General features: G+C 35.9%; 2 protein-coding genes across 5 annotated transcripts; both read left to right on the top strand.

The window, feature by feature from the left end:
* LOC109348078 (protein NEOXANTHIN-DEFICIENT 1) lies at positions 1,345–16,153 on the top strand. Of its 4 annotated transcripts, none has more exons than XM_019588291.1 (12): positions 1,345–1,363; positions 11,125–11,169; positions 11,330–11,397; positions 11,510–11,593; positions 11,966–12,029; positions 12,461–12,507; positions 14,065–14,119; positions 14,377–14,415; positions 14,982–15,150; positions 15,262–15,322; positions 15,474–15,530; positions 15,815–16,153. In XM_019588291.1, the coding sequence occupies exons 3-12, from the start codon at positions 11,333–11,335 to the stop codon at positions 16,101–16,103; spliced, it is 930 nt and encodes a 309-aa protein (XP_019443836.1). In that variant the 5' UTR covers positions 1,345–1,363; positions 11,125–11,169; positions 11,330–11,332; the 3' UTR covers positions 16,104–16,153. The 4 variants fall into 4 exon arrangements, with proteins under 4 accessions (XP_019443836.1, XP_019443839.1, XP_019443838.1 ...); XM_019588294.1 differs by lacking the exon at positions 1,345–1,363 and having other exon boundaries at positions 11,013–11,169; positions 15,815–15,891; positions 15,931–16,153; XM_019588293.1 differs by lacking the exon at positions 1,345–1,363 and having other exon boundaries at positions 11,014–11,169; positions 15,268–15,322.
* Positions 2,450–6,175, top strand: LOC109348076 (probable sodium/metabolite cotransporter BASS1, chloroplastic). Its single transcript, XM_019588289.1, has 7 exons — positions 2,450–3,063; positions 4,560–4,653; positions 4,735–4,768; positions 4,858–4,912; positions 5,365–5,448; positions 5,529–5,816; positions 5,926–6,175. Exons 1-7 carry the CDS (start codon positions 2,542–2,544, stop codon positions 6,085–6,087), a joined length of 1,239 nt encoding a protein of 412 aa, XP_019443834.1. The 5' UTR covers positions 2,450–2,541; the 3' UTR covers positions 6,088–6,175.

The following is a 22,969-nucleotide window of genomic DNA, read 5'->3' as shown; positions in this document are numbered from 1 at the left end:
ATCTAGTGTTCACTTTGACTATAACTATGTTGTGCACCAAATAACTTTTCTGTCATTGTTTATCATTGTTTTTATGTTAGAGTAACCTTATTCAGAATACTTTTGTTTATCATAAGTATGTAAGAGATGTGTTTTTTTTACTAAAAAAAACATAAACATCAGTTTTCACTAGGTAAAATCATTTCCTTTAGTTTTTATTAATATTCTAAATACGAAACTGCCAATCCTATTTAATGAGATAAATGTTTGGATGGTGTTGTTCAGAACACAAAACTACTTATGTTTTTCATGAAGATCTTAAAATAAAATAAAATGTTTCTTTAGAATCACTTGTTTAAAAGTGACCAAAAGCTACCTTGATGTAGTTGATAGGAAGAATGAACTTAAAACTGCAAGATGGTAGCTTATTCTTCAAAGTTTTCTAGCAATTTGTTTTTCCTTATGAGAATCATGAAGCAATGTTCCCTTTCATCATAGATAGAGTAAGACCACTAAGCCTTACTAGCACTTTCTTCTTTCCTCCCCTCTAAGTAATTGGTCTTTATTATGGATGGGGATCTATTGTCCACAACCATGTTCCCAACTACGTCCCTGACCAATCATAATGAAACAAAACTGATAAAGTTATGAATATTTAATTTTTTTAACTGACGTGACATAATATAATTGGTCTGAGACATGGTTTGAGACAACAGATCTTTATCGCTTTATTATGATGCAGATTTCTGGCTTTGCCATCCAATTTCAAGATCATGCAACATAAATCTTCCCTATAAGTTTCAAAAAAGTCACATACATTATCTAAATCATTCAAATAGGTCTCATTTCTTGCAACAAAAATGGTTTTTAATTGATACATGACATATTGACATGTATATATAAAGATAAAATTAGTCAAAAAATAAAGATAAAATTTAAATAAAAACATTTAACATATAATTTAGTAAGTGTCCAATATTTTTTTCTTTAAGTTCTTAATTTAATAACTGTCTAGTATGTATTAATTAAATTGAACATATTTTAAAAATTATCTCGACCAGAAGAGGACAGAAGCCCACTTAGAAGGAGAATGCCAACTTTAATGATTAAGTTCTTTTTGACAAATGCACTAACAAATATGAAAATAATAGCAAATTTTTTAGAAACATAATAAGTAGTGACCTTTTTTTTTCTTCCAATAATCTCTCAGCTAATATTTTGGGAATAGAGACTTCCTCTTCCAATAATTATTATTTAAAGGATTTGAATTTGACCACAAGACAAAACAACGTTTAAGGATTCAGTTTATCTACCACTAAATTTAGTCATTGATCTAGAAATATTATGTTGTTAGAATTATATATATATATATATATATATAAACTTATACCATTAAATATATTTTATAAATAGACATATTATATTAAATATTCTCATAAAATGGGGGAGTTGGTCTACAATCCATTCAGTAATAATTACGAATGTGCCCAACCAAAAGCAGATCATATAATTTTTTGATAAATGATAGTATTTAACCACATGCAGTGAAATTTTATAATTATTTTCTGGGCAGAGTTTTTGAAAACATTGAATAATTCTGTATCTTGGATATTACCAAAATAGACAATAGTCTGATTAGTGACATTGACATTATAAATATATTTTATTATTTTATTATGTTAGCACATTTACCATTTAATAATTATTGATTATTCAATAAAAATAATAAAATAATGTTGGATGACGTATACATCCTACAAAAAATTATCCTAACAATCAACATATATTAAACTCAAAATTGGAAAATACATTTATCTATGTAGATAATCAAATAGTGCTTCAACCACTATCAAAAGAGAAATTTTTGCTCAATAGTTAGGGTTCACTTACAAAGCATATGCATAAACAAGATTTTATTTGAAAATGGTGTATCTACTTTGGTGATCCAATGATTTATGAGTTGAAAGCATATGTGTTTGTTATTGCACATTTTTTAGGGTAATTTATGAGTTGTGATGTTGTCAAATATAAAGCATTTTGATGATGTTTTCTTATGAGCCTAGATACTAACTTAGATTAACGTATGAAGGGAAGAACTTATTTTTGCTTTCTTAATTGATTTCTTGAAGGTTGAAGTAAGAAATTTTATACATCTCTGTCATGTAAACTAAACCAAAGTGTATCAGTTTATACAATGTGTTGTGTTATCATTTCCACCGAAACGAGACTGATAAAACCAGCATGGCCATGCATATGTGGGGTCTAGTATCACTCTGTCAGCTTCCACAATTGACATCACAACACTTCATCAACAGTATATCGGACAAAAGAGATTTATTTTGATATGATATGTCAAAGTTTTGGGAGTCACCGAAACAATATGTGGTGACTGCAGCTGTTGCTGGCGTCCCACATTTGTCTCAAATTTAAAAGTTTTCGAAGTTTCCGAAACAATTATCGAAACCATTATTTAAAACCTTTGGGGTTCCCTTTGATCAGCAAGATGGAGTCAATCTATGATCTTTGATCAGCTAGTACATTGAACAACGCTCTGTGAAAAAAATGCAAACCTCAATTGCATGCTCTTCACATCCACATGGAAAAGTTCAATCACACTCCAACCTTGTTCCAACAATCATTTCTCCCAAACCCATCTCTATTTTGACTCTAACCAAATCATCTTCTCACCTCATACTACCATGCAAATTTCAACCTCAACCTTTCCTAAACCTTTCCACCTTATTTCCCACATCAAAATCACCCATAACTTTTACCTCCAACGTTACTCCACTTCGGTGTGGCATTTCGTCGAATAGGTACAGCGCCAATGGAGGTAGGAGCATTGGGGAGTGGGTTGAGTTGGTTGGTGAAGCGTTTTCAACCGTGTTTCCTTTGTGGGTAACGGTTGGATGTGTTTTGGGGTTAATGAGACCGAGTTATTTCAAATGGGTCACTCCACAATTGAATATTGTGGGGCTCACCATCGTCATGGTTTGTATGGGGATGACCCTCACTCTTGATGATCTTTGTGGGGCTCTTGCTATGCCTAAGGAAGTTCTTTCTGGGTTTGTTCTTCAATATTCGGTTAGTATCTATATCTCGTCCTTTCTCTACTTTGTGCTAGTTATTTGGAGTTTGAATAATTTAAGAGTGTAATATCTATACACCACTGAGGTAAATATTTATACATGGTCAATATATTATCTATCATTCATTTGCATTTTTTAAAGAGTTAATGATCATAACTTTTTCCATAATTTAAAGGTGTTTATCTTGGTTTGATGTGAATTTGAAGTGATAATAAGGTGAGGGGAGAAGTCTCTTAAATATAAGGGGAAAAGACACATAAGCTTGATTAATTTTATGAGGTATAAGGTCACAATGTAATGTCAATGGACAATGACCAGTTGTCATAAAGAATATCCCAACGACAATGAAGGAAAAACAGAAAAAATGATAACTACGCTTGAACGCATTTCAAGGAGAACCAATTAGCTCTGGGCTCGAGTGGCATTTCACCCCCAACCACAACTCATTCGCTGATTCTTCAACATCACTCAGTTCGGACCTCCTCTTAGTTTCACCCAAGCTCCATCCTCGTCATGGATAGATCGCCCTTTGACATGATATGTTTTCATTGGTTTGAGATATACTCTGGGACAACAAATACTTATTCAATGCCAACTTTACTTATGTGATCTTTATGGTGTTTTGGGTCCTCCAAGGTATCAATTTGATAGTTTACCTCATATGAGTATTGTAAAGAAGGTGATCAGGGAGCAAGTAAGAGCCTTTGCCACCCAATTTGGAGATGTCATTTTTTGTGACACCCTCAAATGCTGGAGTGTGAAGAACTCATACTTGTGGGGAAGTTCGATAATAAATTTAAGTAAGATGTAGGCAAAGAAGTAGGAGATATTGAAGATTTCATAATTGGAGAAGACCCTGCACAAGATGTGGTGTCAAAGATACTTATGTGTTTCTTTGCTTAGCTCATTAGATACAAATCTTATGTGTGTTGGACTCTCCAATTTTAACCATTTTCAATTCTTTACTTTTTTTCTTTCTCGAAAATTTTGTTGTTTTTTAAAGGAAAAAAAGACAAGAAACAAAATCAAATAAGTTCATTTTTGTATTTATGAGTGAAACCATATGACCTGAAAATAAAAGTAATAAATAAACCGAACAACGCCTTGGTTTGTTGTTGACAGTGGAGATTTTAGTTTACAGGAGGCGTAACACAAAATGATTTTTAATGTGATGGATGAAGTTTATAGCTATTTGTACCTATACATGGATATGAATTTGATGGTGTATAAAGTGCACCTTCTTTGCTTACACCTACACTTACTGCAGGCTAGGTCAATTATCAGATTTCTCTATTGATAGGGATATCTAAATTCCATTATAAATTCTCATTTCTCACTTAGTTGGTGCTATTCCTTTGTCTTGCATACTTTCCTCGTAATCTAAACTGTTTTGTGCCCAAAAACTGCACCTCCTTTACCTCTAAACTACCATTCTGCACCATTTATCTTGATGCGCTATCCTTGTTTATGTGAATTTATGACCATTTTCAGGTGATGCCATTATCTGGATATTTTGTAAGCAAACTCTTAAATCTTCCATCACATTATGCAGCAGGTTTAATTTTAGTTGGGTGCTGTCCGGGAGGTATGAATTTTAGCATGGTGATTTATTCTTTCCATCCATGCTTTTCCTATTTTAACTTAAGTAGTCTTTCATTCGTTGCAGGTACATCAAGTAATATTGTTACATATCTTGCACGGTATGTTGATTCTCAGAAATGTTAGTTCAAGCAATGCTATTGATGGATTTCATGAGTTAGATGATCTGATGTCCTGTTTGTTTTGGTAGCGGAAATGTGGCGCTTTCGGTGATAATGACAGCTGCAAGCACTTTATCAGCTGTGGTTGGTTCACTATTAGTATTACTTTAGTCCTATCTTTGGTTTTCCTATTTGACGTGGAATCTTGATAACAAAAATGTGGTACCATTTCATGGAAAATAACTATGGACATATTTTCTCTATATTTATGTGCTGAAGCATAAATAATTATATCCTCTTCTATTTGTTAATATTTTGATGCTTGATGCACAAAAGTATGTTATTTTTCTTATGATTAGTTGAAAGATAGATGTTATCAGGAACAAAAAATGATCTTGCATGGAATTTAATGGAATACCAATGGAACTATTTTATGTGTGTTACACCTCAAGCCTTTCAACAAACTTCTCAAGCACCAATTTATTATCCTAATCAAATGAGAATTAGAATGAGAATGATCTTCAGATGTTCTATAAAGTATAAACTACTTTTGTAAACTTGACCAACATTGTCTGGTTGAAAACTTAACATTGCAGGTCATGACTCCTTTTCTGACAGCCAAACTTGCCGGTAAATATGTAGCTGTGGATGCAGCTGGCTTAATGATGTCAACATTACAAGTAGGTTCTTTTTAGTGCTGTCTCTGTTTCAGTTTGTTATGATGCTCTTTTGTCAATGACACTCCTTTCTATCTCAACAGGTTGTGCTCTTACCTGTATTGGCCGGTTCATTTCTGAATCAGTATTTCCAACCTCTTGTTAAATTTGTCTCCCCAATAATGCCACACATGGCCGTAGTAACTACGGCGATTTTAGGTGGAAATGCAGTCGCCAAGAGTTCTTCAGGAATCCTTATGTCTGGTGGACAAGTAATTCTAGCGTCCTTCCTTCTTCATGCTTCTGGCTTTTTCTTCGGTTACGCACTTGCAAGGATGCTTGGGCTAGATGTGTCATCGTCCCGAACCATATCCATTGAGGTTGGCATGCAGGTATAATATTCTTCAACTGCATTGCTAAGCAAAGGTATTTTACTTCAGCTTTTTGTTATAATTGGCTCAATTCCACGTCTAACTAACCATTTTCGGCTTCATGTTGCAGAACGCAGTGCTTGGAATTGTTCTGGCTACTCAGCACTTTAGAGATCCCTTAACTGTAGTGCCCATTGCAGTTTCAAGTGTGTGTCACTCAATCTTTGGTAGTATTCTTGCTGGAATTTGGAGATGCTCTGTGCCTGCTGAGATTAAAGACTCAAAAATCTAGTTGGACATGGTTTTGCATGTAATTAGGACTGTTCCTTTGCTGGCTTGAAAATAGTTTCTGGTCAGCATGTAAAATGCATCTTGGTTATCAAAGTCCTTCTATTATAGTATTTTCAAGTATTTGTTTACCCCAGCGCAAATATAATGTTGCTTGCCTTGTGACTTAGAGGTACAGAGTTTAAATCCTGGAAGCAGTATCTTCGATTGCGAGGTAAGACTGAATATATTTATCCTCCCTAGGTGGAAGTTTCATGTACCGGGCCACCCATTTTGTTCAACATCATCCTTGCAATCAAGTAGGAGGCATGCAAGTGTAAAGTTCCAAATGCTTTGTGTATATCATTTACTAAAGTTCCAAATGCTGTGTGTATATCATTTACTAAAGTTCTGTTTATAAATTTTATAATTAAACAAGTCACTATATGTGTGAAGTAGAAATTGTGGCTACTGAGTTATTTTGGTAATGGTATCTACAGTCTCATAAAATCTATGGTAATTTTTCTGGAGTGAGGGTTTGTTAAGTTAATTGGCTCTTCAGCTTCACTCTTCAAAACAAGGGGGCATGTTGTGGAGGTTACATCTTCATGCTTCACTCTCTCATCTCCACTCCTTATCTCATAGAAAAGAAAGAGAATTATGAAAAAAGCAAGGTAGAGAGATGAAGGTAAGAGTAGTTGAGCACACACCACCCATATCACCGTCCACATAGCTCCTTGAAGTTTCATCATCCATGGCACGACATTCTTCACTCTCCAACAGCCCAGTGTAGTCCATTTTCCCATTCACTCATTCCTCAACTTTAGTATCCATTTTTCACCACTTTCGTATATTTGCATCTATAAATGTCACTCTATATTTGTACCTTTCATTCCACTTCTTCATGTGGCTCCTTGAAGATTCTCCATCTCCTGTGCATCATAAAAAAGTGTCATTTCTCTCTAGCTGCTCACCAAATATCACCAGGAGTTTGCAAGAGTCTACAAAAAAAAGATAAATAATATCTTCCATCCTCACAATCTCAAATACACTATTTTTTACCTCTCCGAATATTCCAACAAAAGTCTTCCAGGTATGGTGAAGGTATCATCGGATAATATCAACCATCTCAATCTCTCTTCTTGATGTGGCGATCGTGGTTCCTTTCGGTGACGATGGGGAAACAATCGTTGATCACCGGTTTCATGACACGAGGCACCATGACCCCCACCAAATGCACCAAGTTCTTCACGTGAAAAGCCTTCAGCCCTTGATATGATTGTTTTTTTTGGGAGTTTGTTAACATGAAATAAATCTAGAGGCTTTGTGGTTTGAAACAGCTTTGCTGGTTGTGTTAGGAAATATGAACAAACAACAAGACAACCCTTCAATCTTCATGGCTGGAGCCACACAAAAATGGGATGTTGAAGAAATGCTCTAGTATTGAAGAATTTATGTGGAAAGCTAGAATCAAATTTTTAGGAGGGGGGAGTGCAGTTGAGACTTATGCGGACAAACATGTGGTACCAACAAGTTTGAAATGCTATGAATATACTTGTAAAGATCAACAATGCTTCTATCAATGGCTGGTGTTATTTTAACAGTGATATGTGTCTTTAGTGAACCAATTTTAATCTTTCTAGGACAAGCTCCAAGTATTGCATCAACTGCTGCATTATTTGTCTATGGCTTAATCTCTCAAATCATTGCATATGTTGTGAATTTCCCAATTCAAAAGTTCCTTCAATCACAAAGCATAGTGGCACCAATTGCATACATAGCAGCAACCACGTTAGTGGTGCACCTTTTATTGAATTGGTTGGTTGTGTATGAGCTTGGTCTGTTGGATGCCTCATTGATGATCGTTATCTACTCATGTTCACTTGGTCACTATATCTTACCATGAACCAGGAGAATTAATATGGAGAATCAAAGCCACAAGGAGTTATTAGTCAAAGCTCTTTTAGTTGAATATGTCATGGTGCCTATTAGTGGAAAAGTACTGGTTGATCTTAATACTCTTGGTGATTCTAATATTGTTACTAAGCTGCAATAACCTACGGGGATAGAATGCAACACATAGCAATCTAGTTAAGTCAAAGTTCGTGCAATAAAGCCATCGTGTCTTTTGGCTAAGGTAGAAGAACAATATTTCAATGTGATGGTTTATTCAAATAAGAGTTATGCGCTGAAGGACAATGTCGGTAACTCCCCTATCTAATTGATTCTTAAAAATACTTTCGTTTGAGAATTTTGCTGTGATGAAAGCTATTTCAGAAGGTAACTCCAAATGTCTCAACCAAGTCTATGTTTCTGGTGAACTCTCGTAATATGCATGTTACATATTTATATTATTTTCCCTAACTCATTACAAATATTACCTCTTTAACTAATTATCAAAAATAACTTCTTCAATATTCGTATCCATAAAATATATATTTTGCGGAGTTTGAAAAGCCCGGTCTACGGCCCGTGTATCTTTCTTTTCACTCTAAAAATTGGAAGAAGGTTTACGACCAATGCTGTCTTTAAGCTATCAATTCCATATATAAAAGTAATTCATAACAATTGAATCACTTAATTTCATATATGAAAATTGTCCCTAACCATTTTATCACCAAATTAATTACGGAATTTTTATAGTAAGATTATGATTCGAATTGTCTAACTCCTCCGAAAATGAGAAGAAGGTCTACGACCAGCACTGTCTCTAAACTATTAATTCCTATATATAATTAATAAACTATTTTATCACTAAGTTTTGTATGTATAAATAATTAGAAACTATTTTACCAAATAAATTTTATAGGAATTTTTATAGTGAGGTTACGGCTCGAGTTGTCTCTAACTCCCCTGAAAATGAGGAGAAGGTCTACGACCAACATCGTTTCTAAACTATTAGTCTCATTGAATCGAAACAATTATATATTTTAAAAAATATTTTGTTTAGAAATTGAATTTTAATAAACAAATTTGTTTAAGGGTATAAGAGTTCATGTGATTAGCAAGGGTACCGTTTTAATACGGGCGGATGGGGTGCTAATACCTTCCCTGATCCGTAATCGACTCCCGAACTCAGAATCTCTGTTTAAAGACCATAGTATCCAAGTTGGGCATAAAAGAGAGTTTTTTATGTTTTAACTGCAAAAAACGTAATGGCGACTCCAAATCAATTGAGAGATGTAGAAGTCGAGTTCTCCTCTTTCTAAATTGTAGGGCCGGTCCTCCAACCGAAAATCGGATCGCGACAGGAAGTTACAAGAAGTTCAAGAAAAATGAATCAAGGTGAGTGGCTTACTCCACAAGTTCCTATTTATCCAATTAAGGACAACTTTAAGAGAATATAGTTGTCATATAGCTCCATATAGTTGGCAATAGTTATAACACCCTACTCGATATTATAATTTAACCCTTATCATAAATTGAAAAGGTTCTCCCAACTGAAGCTCTTAGGGCATTGATTAAGGAATGAAGAAGAGAAAACATATATTAAAAGGGTGAAATAAATACTTCTAAATACAATTCTACCAAAAATATATATTTCTAAATACAATAATTTCACTACTTATCCATAAAAGAAATCTTCTTTGATTTTGTAACAAGGAGCCCTTAGAGCATAATTAGCAATCTCCATATCTAAATAACATTAGAATAAAGATATTACCCATGAAATATTTTCACATTTCTCTTTTCTTTACCCATACTCTCCTTTTTTAAAGGTCTTTACCCTCTCATTTTCACAAGTAACTATATCCCTCTCTTCCTTCTCATCATCCATGTATGCTATAATATAAAAGATATCAACTTTAACTTTACATCATATAATATAAGTAATATTTTCTCCTCACGTGCACATAAATAAGCAATTTAATTTCTTTTACAACATATCAACCACATTGAATAAGCTATCAACAATGGCAAAAAACCCTAAGGTATTATCTAGTATCATTTAACAATACATCAATGTGAAGACCAAGTAAAAATATCGATACTCAAACTACACAAAAGTTAGTCACAAATATGCAAATGGAGGTAGAAAACAAACATACATAATATATATAATAATATATATAATGATACATCTATCCTTTTAAATATAATAAAATAACATTTTTATCATTAAAAATATAAGAAAATTGAAGTATTTATCCCTTTATTAGAGAATTTCTATTCCGATAATTGTGTCTAGTAAAGTCACACATTCTTGTTTTTATAATGTTGAAGGACTTCCAATAATTATATCAGTTTTAGGGAAAGTACATAAATCATCTCTCACTTTTCTACACCTACAACCCCTAATTTTTATACTTTCATTATATTGACAATCCTTGCATGAGAAATAAGTGTAATCTTTTAAACAAAAAATATGATAAATGCAATTAAGTTAATCAAAACATGGTATATTAGGGAGACAAATCTAAATAATATACAAATTAATGTTTCTTTATTATTTTTTTGTTACAAAATACATCAACAATTTTAAATAGATATTGTTTAAATCGCTCTTATACTATATCGTAACAAACCAAAAATAATAAAGAGGTATTAACTCATATATTATTTGGACTTGTGTCCACAATATATTATGTTTTGTTTAACTAAATTGCATTTATCATATCTTTTTAATCACTTATTTTTCAGGCAGAGGTGATTAGTGTAATGAAAGTATAAAAATTAGGGGTTTATGTAAGTGCAAAAAAATGATGGATAGTTTATATAATTTCACTAAAACTCAAGAGATATCAGTGTAATTGATGAATCGTTAACATTTGTCATATTTTCTATAGATCATTTACTAAGTATAATTTCTAACAATTATTATACTGCATAATATAATGCATAAAATGAAAACATTGAAATACTTTACACTAATAATAATGTTCCATTTTAATTCAAGATATTTAAAATTTCATTTTCCTTATTTTAAGTTTTTGTCCTCACAATATGACACATAGGATAAAGTGTTGTGTTGGTCTATCCATTCATTCCAAGTTCAGTTCCAAACCTTACCTCTTGTGCCATTCTCTTATTCTTCTTTCAACAAATTCCATTATATATAACTACACCAATTTATTCTCATGCACTGTTATTTCTGCTCTTCCTTGAGGTAATATATAACTACACCTTCATTTGTTTATTTCATTCATTTCACTCCATACCATACACAGTTAAGTAATTATTGGTTTGGAATTTAAATGCATTCATTTATAACACAAGTGATGATTAATTGTTTCTGCTGAAAATGATTTATATTTTATTATTCACAGTTCATGGAAGTTGTAAAGGAAAAACCTTCATCTGGGTATGGTAAGCCTCCATGGATATTTAGAGGCAGGTAAGTGTAAAAGTGTAACACATTCATTTTCTTTATAGCTCTTATGTTGTGATCTATGGTTGACACTGATGGTGTGGATTTAACTATTTAGTTTAATTTCTATGCTTATCAGTGCCTTGTATCAACTTCATCTTGTGAAGGCAGAAAAAGCTCAAGCATGCATTCCAAAAGAATTGAAATTGGTTGAAGCTTTTGGGTAGGCACTTCTTGATTTTTCTCAATTTAATTATATTATCTTGCCTTTAAAAATGGAGCAATTCATTTATAACTTTTTTATGAAACTTGGTTAGTATTATTTGAAGAAGGGTATTGTTAAAAAAAATCAAAGTTTAGAAATTAAAGTTAACATTGGAAAATTGAACTTTGAAATCTTGAATGCATCAAATGCAACATTTCCCTTTCAACAATTCAACTCATTTACATATAATCTTCTATGTAAATTTCAATACTTGTATATCCTAACATCTTTAGCATTTGTAAAAAAATTCATTTTCAAAATGAAATCATTTTAATTTAGAAGTTTGATTTTGAAACATGTAATTTGTTGACTTCACTTATTTACTTACAGATACACTCTTGGTGGATTTTTTCTAGCTAGTTATGAGGACAGTCCAGCTGGTGTCTTTGATGAGGTTATGTTATAGCAAATCTGTTGTCCCACTCCATGTGCCAAGCGCTTGTGATTGGTCAGAAAAATACTTAATAATTAAATTTTAACTTAAATATATTTTTTTGACCAATCACAATTCATGGCACATGGAGTGGCACAAAGTGTGACAACAGATGTGTACACTGTTATGTTGTTACTATCACTTTAGCTTCAAATGAGAGTTTTAAGTAACAATCCGTAATAGTAATTGTAGTTACAATATTGTTGTTGCAAAAGTCATGATTACGATTACAATTATAATCATATGGACACCATGATCCACACTTTTCTGCAACAATTGTGGTAAACTTAATGTATCATAACCGTAATTTAAAATCATATTAGAATGTTTCTTTTTTTCTTACAATGCTGAAGATGTTTCTTAACATTAGATAACTTTGTCATGTGTTGCAGCTTGTGGTGATTGCAGGACTTGTATGGAACCGCCCAACATCCTGCGCGTATGTTCCATCATTTTTCACTTCTATTCTTATATTGATACAACTTTTTCATTCTTTTGTATTAATTAATTTAATAAGAGATTGAGAAAATTGGGCTGAATGAATGAATGGCCTTTAAATGGAACACGTGGTTCTAGTTACAAGGTCATAAAGAATTGTGAAAAAAAGGATGCTACCAAATTTGTTAGTTTCCAACATGAGTTGCTAATGTTGCCAACTAGTTGCCCAATCAAATTGGTTTGGCATGAGAATGATAACCTCCAAACAAGCCTATAGTTGATCCACACTTCATTGCTTAAAGCAGTGTTACCGATTTACAATATTCTTCATAGAGAATAATATATCTCTTCATATCAGGAGATAACTTATCTTCTCTGGCCAGTAAAAATGTGACATGTGTGTTATTTTGTTTATCTCTAAAAATATTTTTATAGAAAATGATGAAACATGACATATATCATAATTTCATTGGCAGAAGGAGATAACTTATCTCCTTATACCAGGAGATACTTCATTCCCTTCTTCATATCGGATGCAAAATCAAATTTGCTTCTTTTATGTAGGTGGCATGATTATTAGGGTGAAGGTTTAAGGAATGAAATGAAAAAATTGTGAATTTGAGTCTCACCCACAACAAAATAAAATGAGATATATTACTTATAAACAAATAATTAATAAATAAAATATTACTTTATGACCTAAAGATAAAAAAATTTGTATGAGCTATAAAATATACACCAATCTAATTAAGATTCAATACATGACACAAATTAACTACAATACTTTATAATAAAATCAAGGCATTTGCATGAGTACATACAAATATAAAATTATTGACTCATAAATAAAAAGTTAAGAAAAAAGATACAGAAATATTATTTTTAATCTGCAATTACGCCATAACACCAAGTTGAGTTTACCCTTTCGAAACATTTCTATTAGATATGATACCCATTTGTCATTTTTATTCTATATTCTTGCTTGTACGTTGTTTTTTCCTCTTTACCTAAATTTTTTGGGTAGGTTACTACTTCAAGCCCATGTTTAACATATTGATTATATAGTTGAGAATCACATGAAACTATTACATAGTATAAAATAAATAGTGTATGTAAAATACATAGTTATTAAAGTTATTATATCATTCACTATTCATTTCGATTACTTTTTTGAAGAGTAGTGATTATTAAATATAAATAGACAATGATGCAATAACTGTATAAAATTCATATACATATAGCATATACAATTTTTTCCTCTAAAACAAATGATTCCAATCCAATGCTCATTATTGATGACTTAAAATTAAATGATTCTCTTCCAAATTAATAATGAAGGTGTGATTGAGACCATTAGTTATTTATGATGTAATAATTTCTTGAGAGTCACAATTAGTTCAAACCTTTATTGAGCTTCTTTCCTAATTTTTTATTCCCAGCAATATTTCTTTTAACTTTATATTTTTCTCCAAATACATGCATATTTTATTTAGCATGTTTCTACATAAAGATATAGTTTTCCTAATGGCTTCAATCTTCATATTTTATTCCTCAACAGATGGGCAACAAAGGTGTACGTGAACAGTGATGAGGCTTGTAATCACGGTCGAAAGGTAAAATTTCAAAATTCATACTAAATTAAGTTTAACAAAATTTAATCCTCAAGTTGGCAAATCAAAAATATTTGAGTTGCACAGAATAATTCATAGATGATGTTAACATTTAATTGGCTTACATTCAAGTTAAACATGTGAAATATTCTTTTTATTAGTGCAATCACAATAGTTTTTGAGATAAAACTTTTGTGTTTGATATTAAATTGTGAGTTAATTGAAGTCATTGGTGTAACTTGCTTGCACTTATTCTACAGGAGGTTGGGCTTCCAAGTCAAATGGCTAGGTTTTCCAAGGTAGTTTTTTTTACCCCAATAACATTGTAGTTCATCTTTCAGGTTTATAAATTGCTCATGATGGTATCTGATTTAGAGGTTTTAGTGGTAAAAAGGTTCGTTTGCGAGTTGGTTTTTAGATGGTAATGAAAGAAAATAAAATACTTCAAAGTTATAAAATACACCTGTGAGATGGTTGGCGTGTCTTTTATTTTCATTCGTTTTCCTCCAAAAATCAATTCACAAACGAACCTTTAAAGACTAAACCTTATGAAGTTGCATGTATATGAACATCAAAGGGTAGCGTTTGGACAAATCAGAATGAAACAATATAATACAAAGTGGTTTTGTTCTGTTGTCTTTGATTCACCCTTTTCCATGGAATAAATATCTTACATTTTAAGTCTCATGTCATATTTTTTACTCTATCTATAAAATGCACCAAACATATAATAAAACCTGTGTTATGTTCCCTCTCAATATAACATGTCTACCAAATACTACCTATAAGTTGTATATATCCAAAAGCATGATGCATAATTGTACATAACATGTAAGTTACATGAATTTGTTCATGGTTCAAACAGACAATTGAAGCAATCTCAAGACAACCAAGGGAAAGAATGAGTGGATTTTCTAATATTATTGGAATCAATGATATTTTCTGCAATCCAAAGGATCATATGAATGTTCAAGTAACCAATGTCAAATGTGTAGACCAAGCAGATTCTTGTAATATCAGTCTCACAAGTTCTGGTGAGTGGAATTTGTTTTACCAACCAAACATAAAACCATGAAAAATCACTTCTTTCATGTTTTTACCCTCTAAATTTCAATGATTTTTTTCACTGATTAAAAGCATGTTAGTAGCAGTTCCTGCTTTAAGCTGGATGGGACCAGCAATCAAAATGTCACTTCCAAGTTTTAGGTAAATTACTTGACCAAGCACAATTTCCAATGCCAGATTTTCAATTTTTTTACAACCAAAATGATCTTCATTTTTTCGGCTGATCCACCTAACGAGATTAAGGCTTGTTTGTTGTTATAACGATCTTCATTTTTTTCTCTATAAATTGCAGTGGTGCTACAGTGTATAATCCTAACCTCCTTAAGTACTCTTGCCAGATTGAATGCAGGTTTTGTCCTCTACTACAAATTCTCAAACAAATTAACCAATATTGTGATTTTCCTTTCTCACCATACTAATCACATTCACATGTACCCTTTTGATGTAGTAAGATTGCCACCAATCTAAAACAACTTTATTGGAAATCACTGTTTTAAATTGCGGTTTACGAAATCATGGATAACCATAATTGCGACCACAAGTGTGAAGACAACTAATTTAAAATTATAACATTATGTCTGCCATTACAATTCCTAACCATAATTTAAAACCATGTTGGAAATGTTGGCATAGGGTGCAACCAGTGCAGCCAATGAAGGTTTCAGGTGCAATGCCTTTAACAAATGGTGACAAAGATCAACCTTCAGAAGACCATGGAGCTAATAATCATGTAGTAGGAGATGATCAAAATGATAGACAAAACCTCATCAACAATGTGATGTTGTCAAAACCAATATTAGCACTCAAGTTTAACCAAATGAGGATGCAGGTTGAAGCTCCCATTGTACTCTCTCAGTGTTCAAATTCCACAGAAACTTCTGTCAGTTCTGTTCCATTAAGCAATATAGAAAGATTTGTTTGAGTCTTTACTTATTAGTTAGATATAAAAATAACATTTTTTTTAAAACTTAAGTGGATGATATTTTATATAACATGCTAATGTATTTATATTGATATTATTATTTGTTTTGAATAGTTTTAAATATATTTTAGTTTTAGTATTTCTTTATTTTAATTTTATGATTTAGCTATTTAAATAATGTGATAGGATGTTTGTTATGAGATTCATTATAATATGATAATTAGTTGTTCAGATTTAATTCAATAATTTGAATTGATTATATCTAGAATATTCTTGTATTATAAAATAATGATATTTATATGATCATCATTATCTTAGGAAAAAATAGTGTATTATTCATCTATTAAATAATCGATGAAAATAAAGAATTTAGTGTTTACTTTATTTTCTTGTTGACCATTTTCTTAGGAGTAAATTAATTTCATAGTTTTCTTGGTAAATTATGATTTGCACTCAATCAATTGGTGTTTCCATCTTCTTTTAACTCATCCTTCAAAGCAACCATGTATTATGTATATTATATTTACAATCAATCACCACCTTCATCATCCTTTTATCCATCATATGACACTTATTATCAGCATCATTCTCACTATAACTCAACCTCAACCACCTTTACATTGGATTTCGGAATGACCAACACCACAATCACCCCAAAAACAATCACCACAACCATGTTATTTCACCTCTGAGTCATCTTATTTCACATATTCTTCTCTTCATCAACAAATCTCACAGCCACAACCTATTCCTCCACCACCTCAAATCTATTACACTCACTCTCCACCCTTATCCCTACCATCATCTCAGGTCCCAACACCACACTTTGTCCAACCTCCCATTGTTCAAATTTATTTACTAGATAAGAGAGTTAATCCTTAAATTACAAAAATATTTGGGAACAAATTGTTACAAATTTACTATACTAAATATGATGGTGACTCAAATGTAGATCCAAAAAACAAACTCATGTTAATCTCTGCAAATGCCTCTACACCAAACTCAACAACACCATAATATACAAAATATAGAACAACCTTCTACCATGTCTCTACACCAAACTCAACAACACCATAAGATACAAAAAATAAGAGAAAGAAAGACAAAAGTATGTTTCAGTGACAACTATACCAGCTCCGTCGTACGTTTACGTAGCACTATCCTGCACAACAACCTTATTGCCATTGTCGGTTACCTTCACGAGGGAAACAGAAGATCTGCCAGTTATCATACATCCGTCTTTTGATGGTTCATGGTTTGATTGTTAAAAGTGGAAAATGACTATGAAATTAATGACTTAAAGTTTTGATTTAAAATGTCATATCTCACTTATAAATTTTTACTCTTCTAATATAAAAAATATATATGCTTCAAGCTTTCATTGAATGGAAGACATTGAAGAAGAGAAAAAGCAAATGAAATTTGGATATGAAATTATTTTGGATTCTCTAATCGATTTTGTTGTACCCAAAGACTGATGTGTATTTAATGCTGCCAAAGAATTACTCTTAGTCCCCAAAGACTGATGGACATGTTACCATATTTTATTGCCCAAGACAAAGAAATATATTTAATTGAGAAGGAATTCATCAATCATGACAGAAATAATATAATTAATAGTTATATATAAATACAAAATTTTATATAATTAATAATTATGTATAAATTATATTGAAATAATATATTTTTATCTTTTTTGAACCGAAGTAAAACAAAACATTAGAGTAGTGATTCATATATTTTTTTAATTTTAAGTGAATTGGTTCATTTTTTGGGTTATTCCAATTAAACCGACTTTAACACGATCCGACTGAAATTTCCTTGGTTCAAAGCGGTACAACTCATTTAATTAAGATTGCAAATCAGAACCGTTTTCAAGTTCAATCTCAAATAAGACATCTTAGTCTAGTTCTCACAACATTGAATAAATGTTTTAAATGTATGTTTGATTCCTTATGAGGCCCTTGTAGTTGAGCAATCATTTCTTCACCGCTCAAGGTGCATAATCAACATTCAATTCACATGTACCAAATTCCCATTTTCTTAGTCTACTCGAGCTCTTATTCACTCATGTCATATCCACACCCTCTAACCAATGAGTCTGGTTTCTCTTCATTAATGGAGAGTGTTCCTACTCGGCGATCCAAAGACCCACATGCTTGGTCGCCGAGGTAGGTCTCGTGTGTTTGGCCCACTAGAGTTAACATTGGAGAAATTCCCTGGCACGCCATCTGTACCTCACCAACCCACCTGCCAACACGGCAGGCAGACTGCAGAACGGCTACCAAACCAACCACAGGCTAAAAGACAAGAGCAACGCAGAGTACGGTCCTGGCAAACCGCCTGACACAGAAAAAGCAACCCCCAACAATACCCTTGGTCGGCTACGTGCTACACTACCTGCCAAAGGCCCAAAGTCAGCTCTCCCCCTATAAATAGAAGTCTCTACCAACAGGAAGTATCTTAATCTCTCTACTCTCTAGCATTACTCACTATTACTATCTTCCTTCATACCTCATATTCTAATACACTTATTACCAAGTTCATTTACTGACTTGATCGTCGGAGAACCTTTTCAGGTACCTTCACCGGCGGGTCTAGCTCTTCTACATCATCTTGCCACGTTGACGTCCTTCCTCCTCTCCATCCTCAGCAATCAATCAACTACTGTTCCGTACCTTTGTGTGGAGGTTCCCGAGCCATTGAGCATCGTCCCTCCTCCTCCCAAAGGTGGAGGTGTAGGGTTCCAATGGAGAGGTATCGATGATTACTTGGCCTAACTGCGTGCCAAGTATGGGTCTGTTTTGAGCGACAGTTCTGAGTCTGAGTCTGCGTCTGATGACTCTTGTGATGACAGGTTCATGATGACGAGGACGTACAAGGCCAAGGCCCCTCAACTATCTGTTCCTGCGGAGATGGCGGGAGAGGAATCCCGCTACTGGTGGGTTGATAGGGAGGTGCTTGGAACTCCCAGCACGTTCCCTTACGGAACCCCCCTCAACGTACATGTGGCCAACATGTCCTTTCATGGATTTGAGATCAGCGCCCCTAGGTCGGGGGAAAGGGTTTGCTATAATTTTGCAGAGGAGAAGAGTGACAAGTACACCTTTTTCCTCTGTGAGGCGTACTGCCAGCGTTTGGGGCTTCGCCTCCCTCTGGAGGAATGGGACGTGCAAGTTCTGGAACATTTACAGATCGCTTCTAGCCAACTGAGCTAACTCTTGGGGGTTCATCCGAGCATTTGAGATTATGTGCAAGGCGGCGGACATCCCTTGCACATTAAAGTTATTCTTTTGGATGTTCCGCGTCGGCCATCGCACCAATACTGACGAAGATAAGGAGGGTCGCCACGGATGGACGTGTCTTCAATCTCGGCCCAGGCGGGGGCTATTTACGCCATTTTCGTCAAATGAGAAAAAGTGGAAAGGCGGGTATTTCAGGGTGAATGTCAGGAAGGCATGGAACGACTGGTGCCTTAGCAAATCTGGCACGCCGCAATTTCCCTTCGCATGGAAATGGGACATCCATCAACGCCCTTCCAAGAGCTTTCTAGTGGAGAATGAAGATTTGTCTCTAGAAGAGGTGGAAGCCGCCGAGACCATGACTTACTGGATAGATGAGGGAGGACTTCTCCCTTGTTCGGTCATCCGTGACGGGGGCGGGGCTTTAGTGGACTTTGTTGGTGGGTGGGCCGGATACTGACTGCTTTTATTGCTTCCTTTATGTACCTCTTTATCCTTTCACTGACGATTTTCTTCCTTTTTGTGCAGTCGAACTAAAAGCCAAAATGAGTGAGAAACTGAGGAAAAGCATGTTGTTGAAGAGGGCCGTCGACCTGGTTAAGAAAGACGATGCTGTTTCCAAACGTCAGAGGACGAGGTCCCCTGTACCTTGCCATATTGAGGGGTCTCCCAGCCGGACAACTGTGCAGCCAGCTTCAGAGAGTGGGGGGCGCCCTGCTAGGGAGTCGTCTCTGCCTGAGTAGCCCGAGGACTTGGCGGATCAGGAGTTGGCTCAAAGGGTCGTTGATCCGCCTCTTGCTGCGTCTACCGAAGCGGTTTCTCCCGTTGATTCTATTGGAACTCCTCGGTTTGCACCAACGAGGGTAGAAGAGAGCGCCGGTGCCTCGGCGACCCCTGCCTCTGGGCAAGCAGCTGGAGTGGACGTTGGTCACCCCGCCAATCCAAGCAGGAAGAAAAGTTCCAGGGGGAGTCAAGATCGCCTTTCTTCTGTTGGCGTCCCCAAAGTGATTGATCAGGCGCTTATGAACGCCCAGACCAAGGAGGCTTTTGACAAGTTGCCCTTGCATGTCTTGCTGCAACACGTGAAGGGGAGTGTCGTCCTCATCGCCTCGGTTCAGAAGTACTTGGAGATGGATGGGGTCTTAGAATCGCGGATCGCGGATGGCGCAGTGGTGAAAATCCGGGCTCTGCATGAGGCGGAGAAACAGAAGATGGTTGATCTTCATTCCGCCGAGAAGGGGGAGCTGGTCAAGCTGAGCAAGGTCGCCATGGCTCAGATAGCGGATTTGTCAGCCCGTGTGGGTTTTCTCGAAAGTGAGAAGATGAAGCTTACCGCCTAGGTGATGGAATCTGAGGCGGCAGTCTGTGCCAAAGATGAAGCACTCCAGTGGCGATATCTTGAGATTCGTCTTGTGAAAGAGGAGGCTGCGACTTGGAAGGCTCGTGCTGATGCTGCCGAGCAAGAAAAGGCTGCACTTCTTGTGCAGACGCAGGAGTTAGGGGAGGAAAAGGCATCTCTGGAAACCCGGGTTCGAGAACTGTAGGAGGGGCAGACGACCATCAAAGCTGAAAATGTGCAGCTGGAGAAGCTTGTGGGCGAAGCTGCTGTAGAGGCGTGGGAGAGTTCCCAGGCTCGGCTGGCTCTGGCCTTTCCAAGTACTGATTGTACTTGGATGCAGGTGGGTGCCTATGTTGAAGAGGGACGCCTGCTAGCAGTTGATGAGAATGGCGATCCAGTTTCGATGCCTTTTCCTGGTCAGGACGAGGGGACATTGTAATCTTTCTTTTTTAAGTACCTTGTAATAGTTTCTGTTTAATGGATGAACAGCTTTCACGATTTGTCTTTGTTTAAATTCTGTATCTAAAATGACTTTGTGCATTGGCCGGATGATCCTTTAGTGCGTCTAGTGAAGTGGAGGTGATCCTCCTTTGGCCAGGCGAATGTATCAGGCAAGGGGGACGAAAACCGTCCCCTTGGGTGAATGTAGAAAACCACTAAGTGGGAAGTGATCCGCGCCTCGGGCGAGTGATGGCACCAAGCAAGGGGCGAAAACCGGCCCCTTGGGTGAACGTAAAAAACCACGAGTGGGGAGTGATCTGCGCCACGGGCGGGTGAATTGCACCAGGCAAGGGGGGCGAAAACCGGCCCCTTGGGTGAATGTAGAAAATCACGAATGGGAAGTGATTCGCGCCTCGGGCAGGTGTTTGCACCAGGCAAGGGGGGTGAAAACCGGCCCCTTGGGTGAATGTAGAAAACAACGAGTGGGAAGTGATCAGCACCTCGGGCGGGTGATTGCACCAGGCAAGGGGGGCGAAAACCGGCCCCTTGGGTGAGTGTAGAAAACCACGAGTGAGAAATGATCCTTCAAAACAATACAAAGTATAGAATACCTCGTTATCATATATATTTGAAAAAGATTACAAAAGAACGACCAACCGCGCACGGGGTTGTCGGTTAGGCAGGGGTGGTGAATCCCCGCCGATATAGTGTCCCTCGGACCAAGGTGTACTAAGAGCAACATCTGAGGAACTGTTGCTTCTCTTTTAAATCAGAGGGCAGGTTACCGTGTAAGATGTATCGGATGAAAGGGCCCGTCCAGTTGTCTGGGATTTCCACTTGTTCCACTGCCATGACACTTGGGTGGTAGACTGTGCCCTGGACGACGGACCGATTGTTCCCGAGGCATTTGGTACTGGCGATCTTGGACAAGATATCTGCCCGGGCGTTGCTTTCACGGGGCACATGCTGAATGGTTGCTTCATCGAAGTCGGCCATGAGCTCCTTTACTTTGAGCTGACATTTCCCGAGGAGGGTATCCTTGGTCTGGTATGCACCTGTAATTTGGGAAACAGCTAATTGAGAATCACTGCAAATTAATACCTTATGAGCGCCCATTTCTTTTGCTAATTGTAATCCGGCGATGCAAGTCTCATACTCTGCCTGATTATTGAATGTTGGAAATATGAAGGTGAGAGAATGCTCGATGGTTACCCCCTGCCCATCCTCCAGTAGAATTCCAGCCCTGCTGCCTCTTGGATTAGAAGACTCATCGACAAAGATAGTCCATACCTGCTCTCGATCGCCCTCTAGTGCGGCCAATTCGGTCACGAAATCAGACATGACCTGACTCTTAACGGCCGTGCGAGGTTCAAAATGGATGTCAAATTGTGAGAGTTCTATTGACCACGTGATCATCCGCCCATCCAACTCTGGTTTATGTAAGATTTGTCTGATTGGTTGGTTCTGACAACCGTTGCATGAGATTGGAAGTATTGGCGCAACCTTCGCGTGGCTATTAGCATTGCATAAGCCACTTTTTCCAGCTTCTGATACCTTAGTTCCGGGCCTTGCAAGGCTTTGCTTGTGAAATAGACAGGGTTTTGTCCTTCTGCCGTTTCTCGGATTAGCACGGCTGCGATTGCCCCGTCGGACACGGCCAGATATACATACAGAACCTCGTCAGGCATTGGCTTGGAGAGAATAGGTGGGGCGGCCAAATATTGTTTGAAAGTGTTGAACGCCGCTTCGCAACTCTCAGACCATTCAAACCTCTTGCTCTTCTTCAACAACTGGAATAAGGGAAGTGAATGTTTGGCGGCGGACGGGAGAAACCTGGACAACGC

The sequence above is a fragment of the Lupinus angustifolius genome, chromosome LG05 (genome assembly GCF_001865875.1).
Source record: "Lupinus angustifolius cultivar Tanjil chromosome LG05, LupAngTanjil_v1.0, whole genome shotgun sequence".
In the NCBI taxonomy this organism is placed as follows: domain Eukaryota; kingdom Viridiplantae; phylum Streptophyta; class Magnoliopsida; order Fabales; family Fabaceae; genus Lupinus; species Lupinus angustifolius.
The sequence above is the reverse complement of the archived record's forward strand: the minus strand, read 5'-3'. Positions and strand labels throughout refer to the sequence as shown.

Bases quoted from the DNA above. Each gene is read 5' to 3' on its own strand.
- LOC109348076 (XM_019588289.1), top strand. From the start codon at position 2,542: ATGCAAACCTCAATTGCATGCTCTTCACATCCACATGGAAAAGTTCAA. The intron at 4,769-4,857 runs GTATGTTGATTC...TTGTTTTGGTAG, and splicing joins ATTGTTACATATCTTGCACG to CGGAAATGTGGCGCTTTCGG. The intron at 5,817-5,925 runs GTATAATATTCT...TTCATGTTGCAG, and splicing joins CCATTGAGGTTGGCATGCAG to AACGCAGTGCTTGGAATTGT.
- LOC109348078 (XM_019588291.1), top strand. From the start codon at position 11,333: ATGGAAGTTGTAAAGGAAAAACCTTCATCTGGGTATGGTAAGCCTCCA. The intron at 11,398-11,509 runs GTAAGTGTAAAA...TATGCTTATCAG, and splicing joins CCATGGATATTTAGAGGCAG to TGCCTTGTATCAACTTCATC. The intron at 12,508-14,064 runs GTATGTTCCATC...ATTCCTCAACAG, and splicing joins AACCGCCCAACATCCTGCGC to ATGGGCAACAAAGGTGTACG.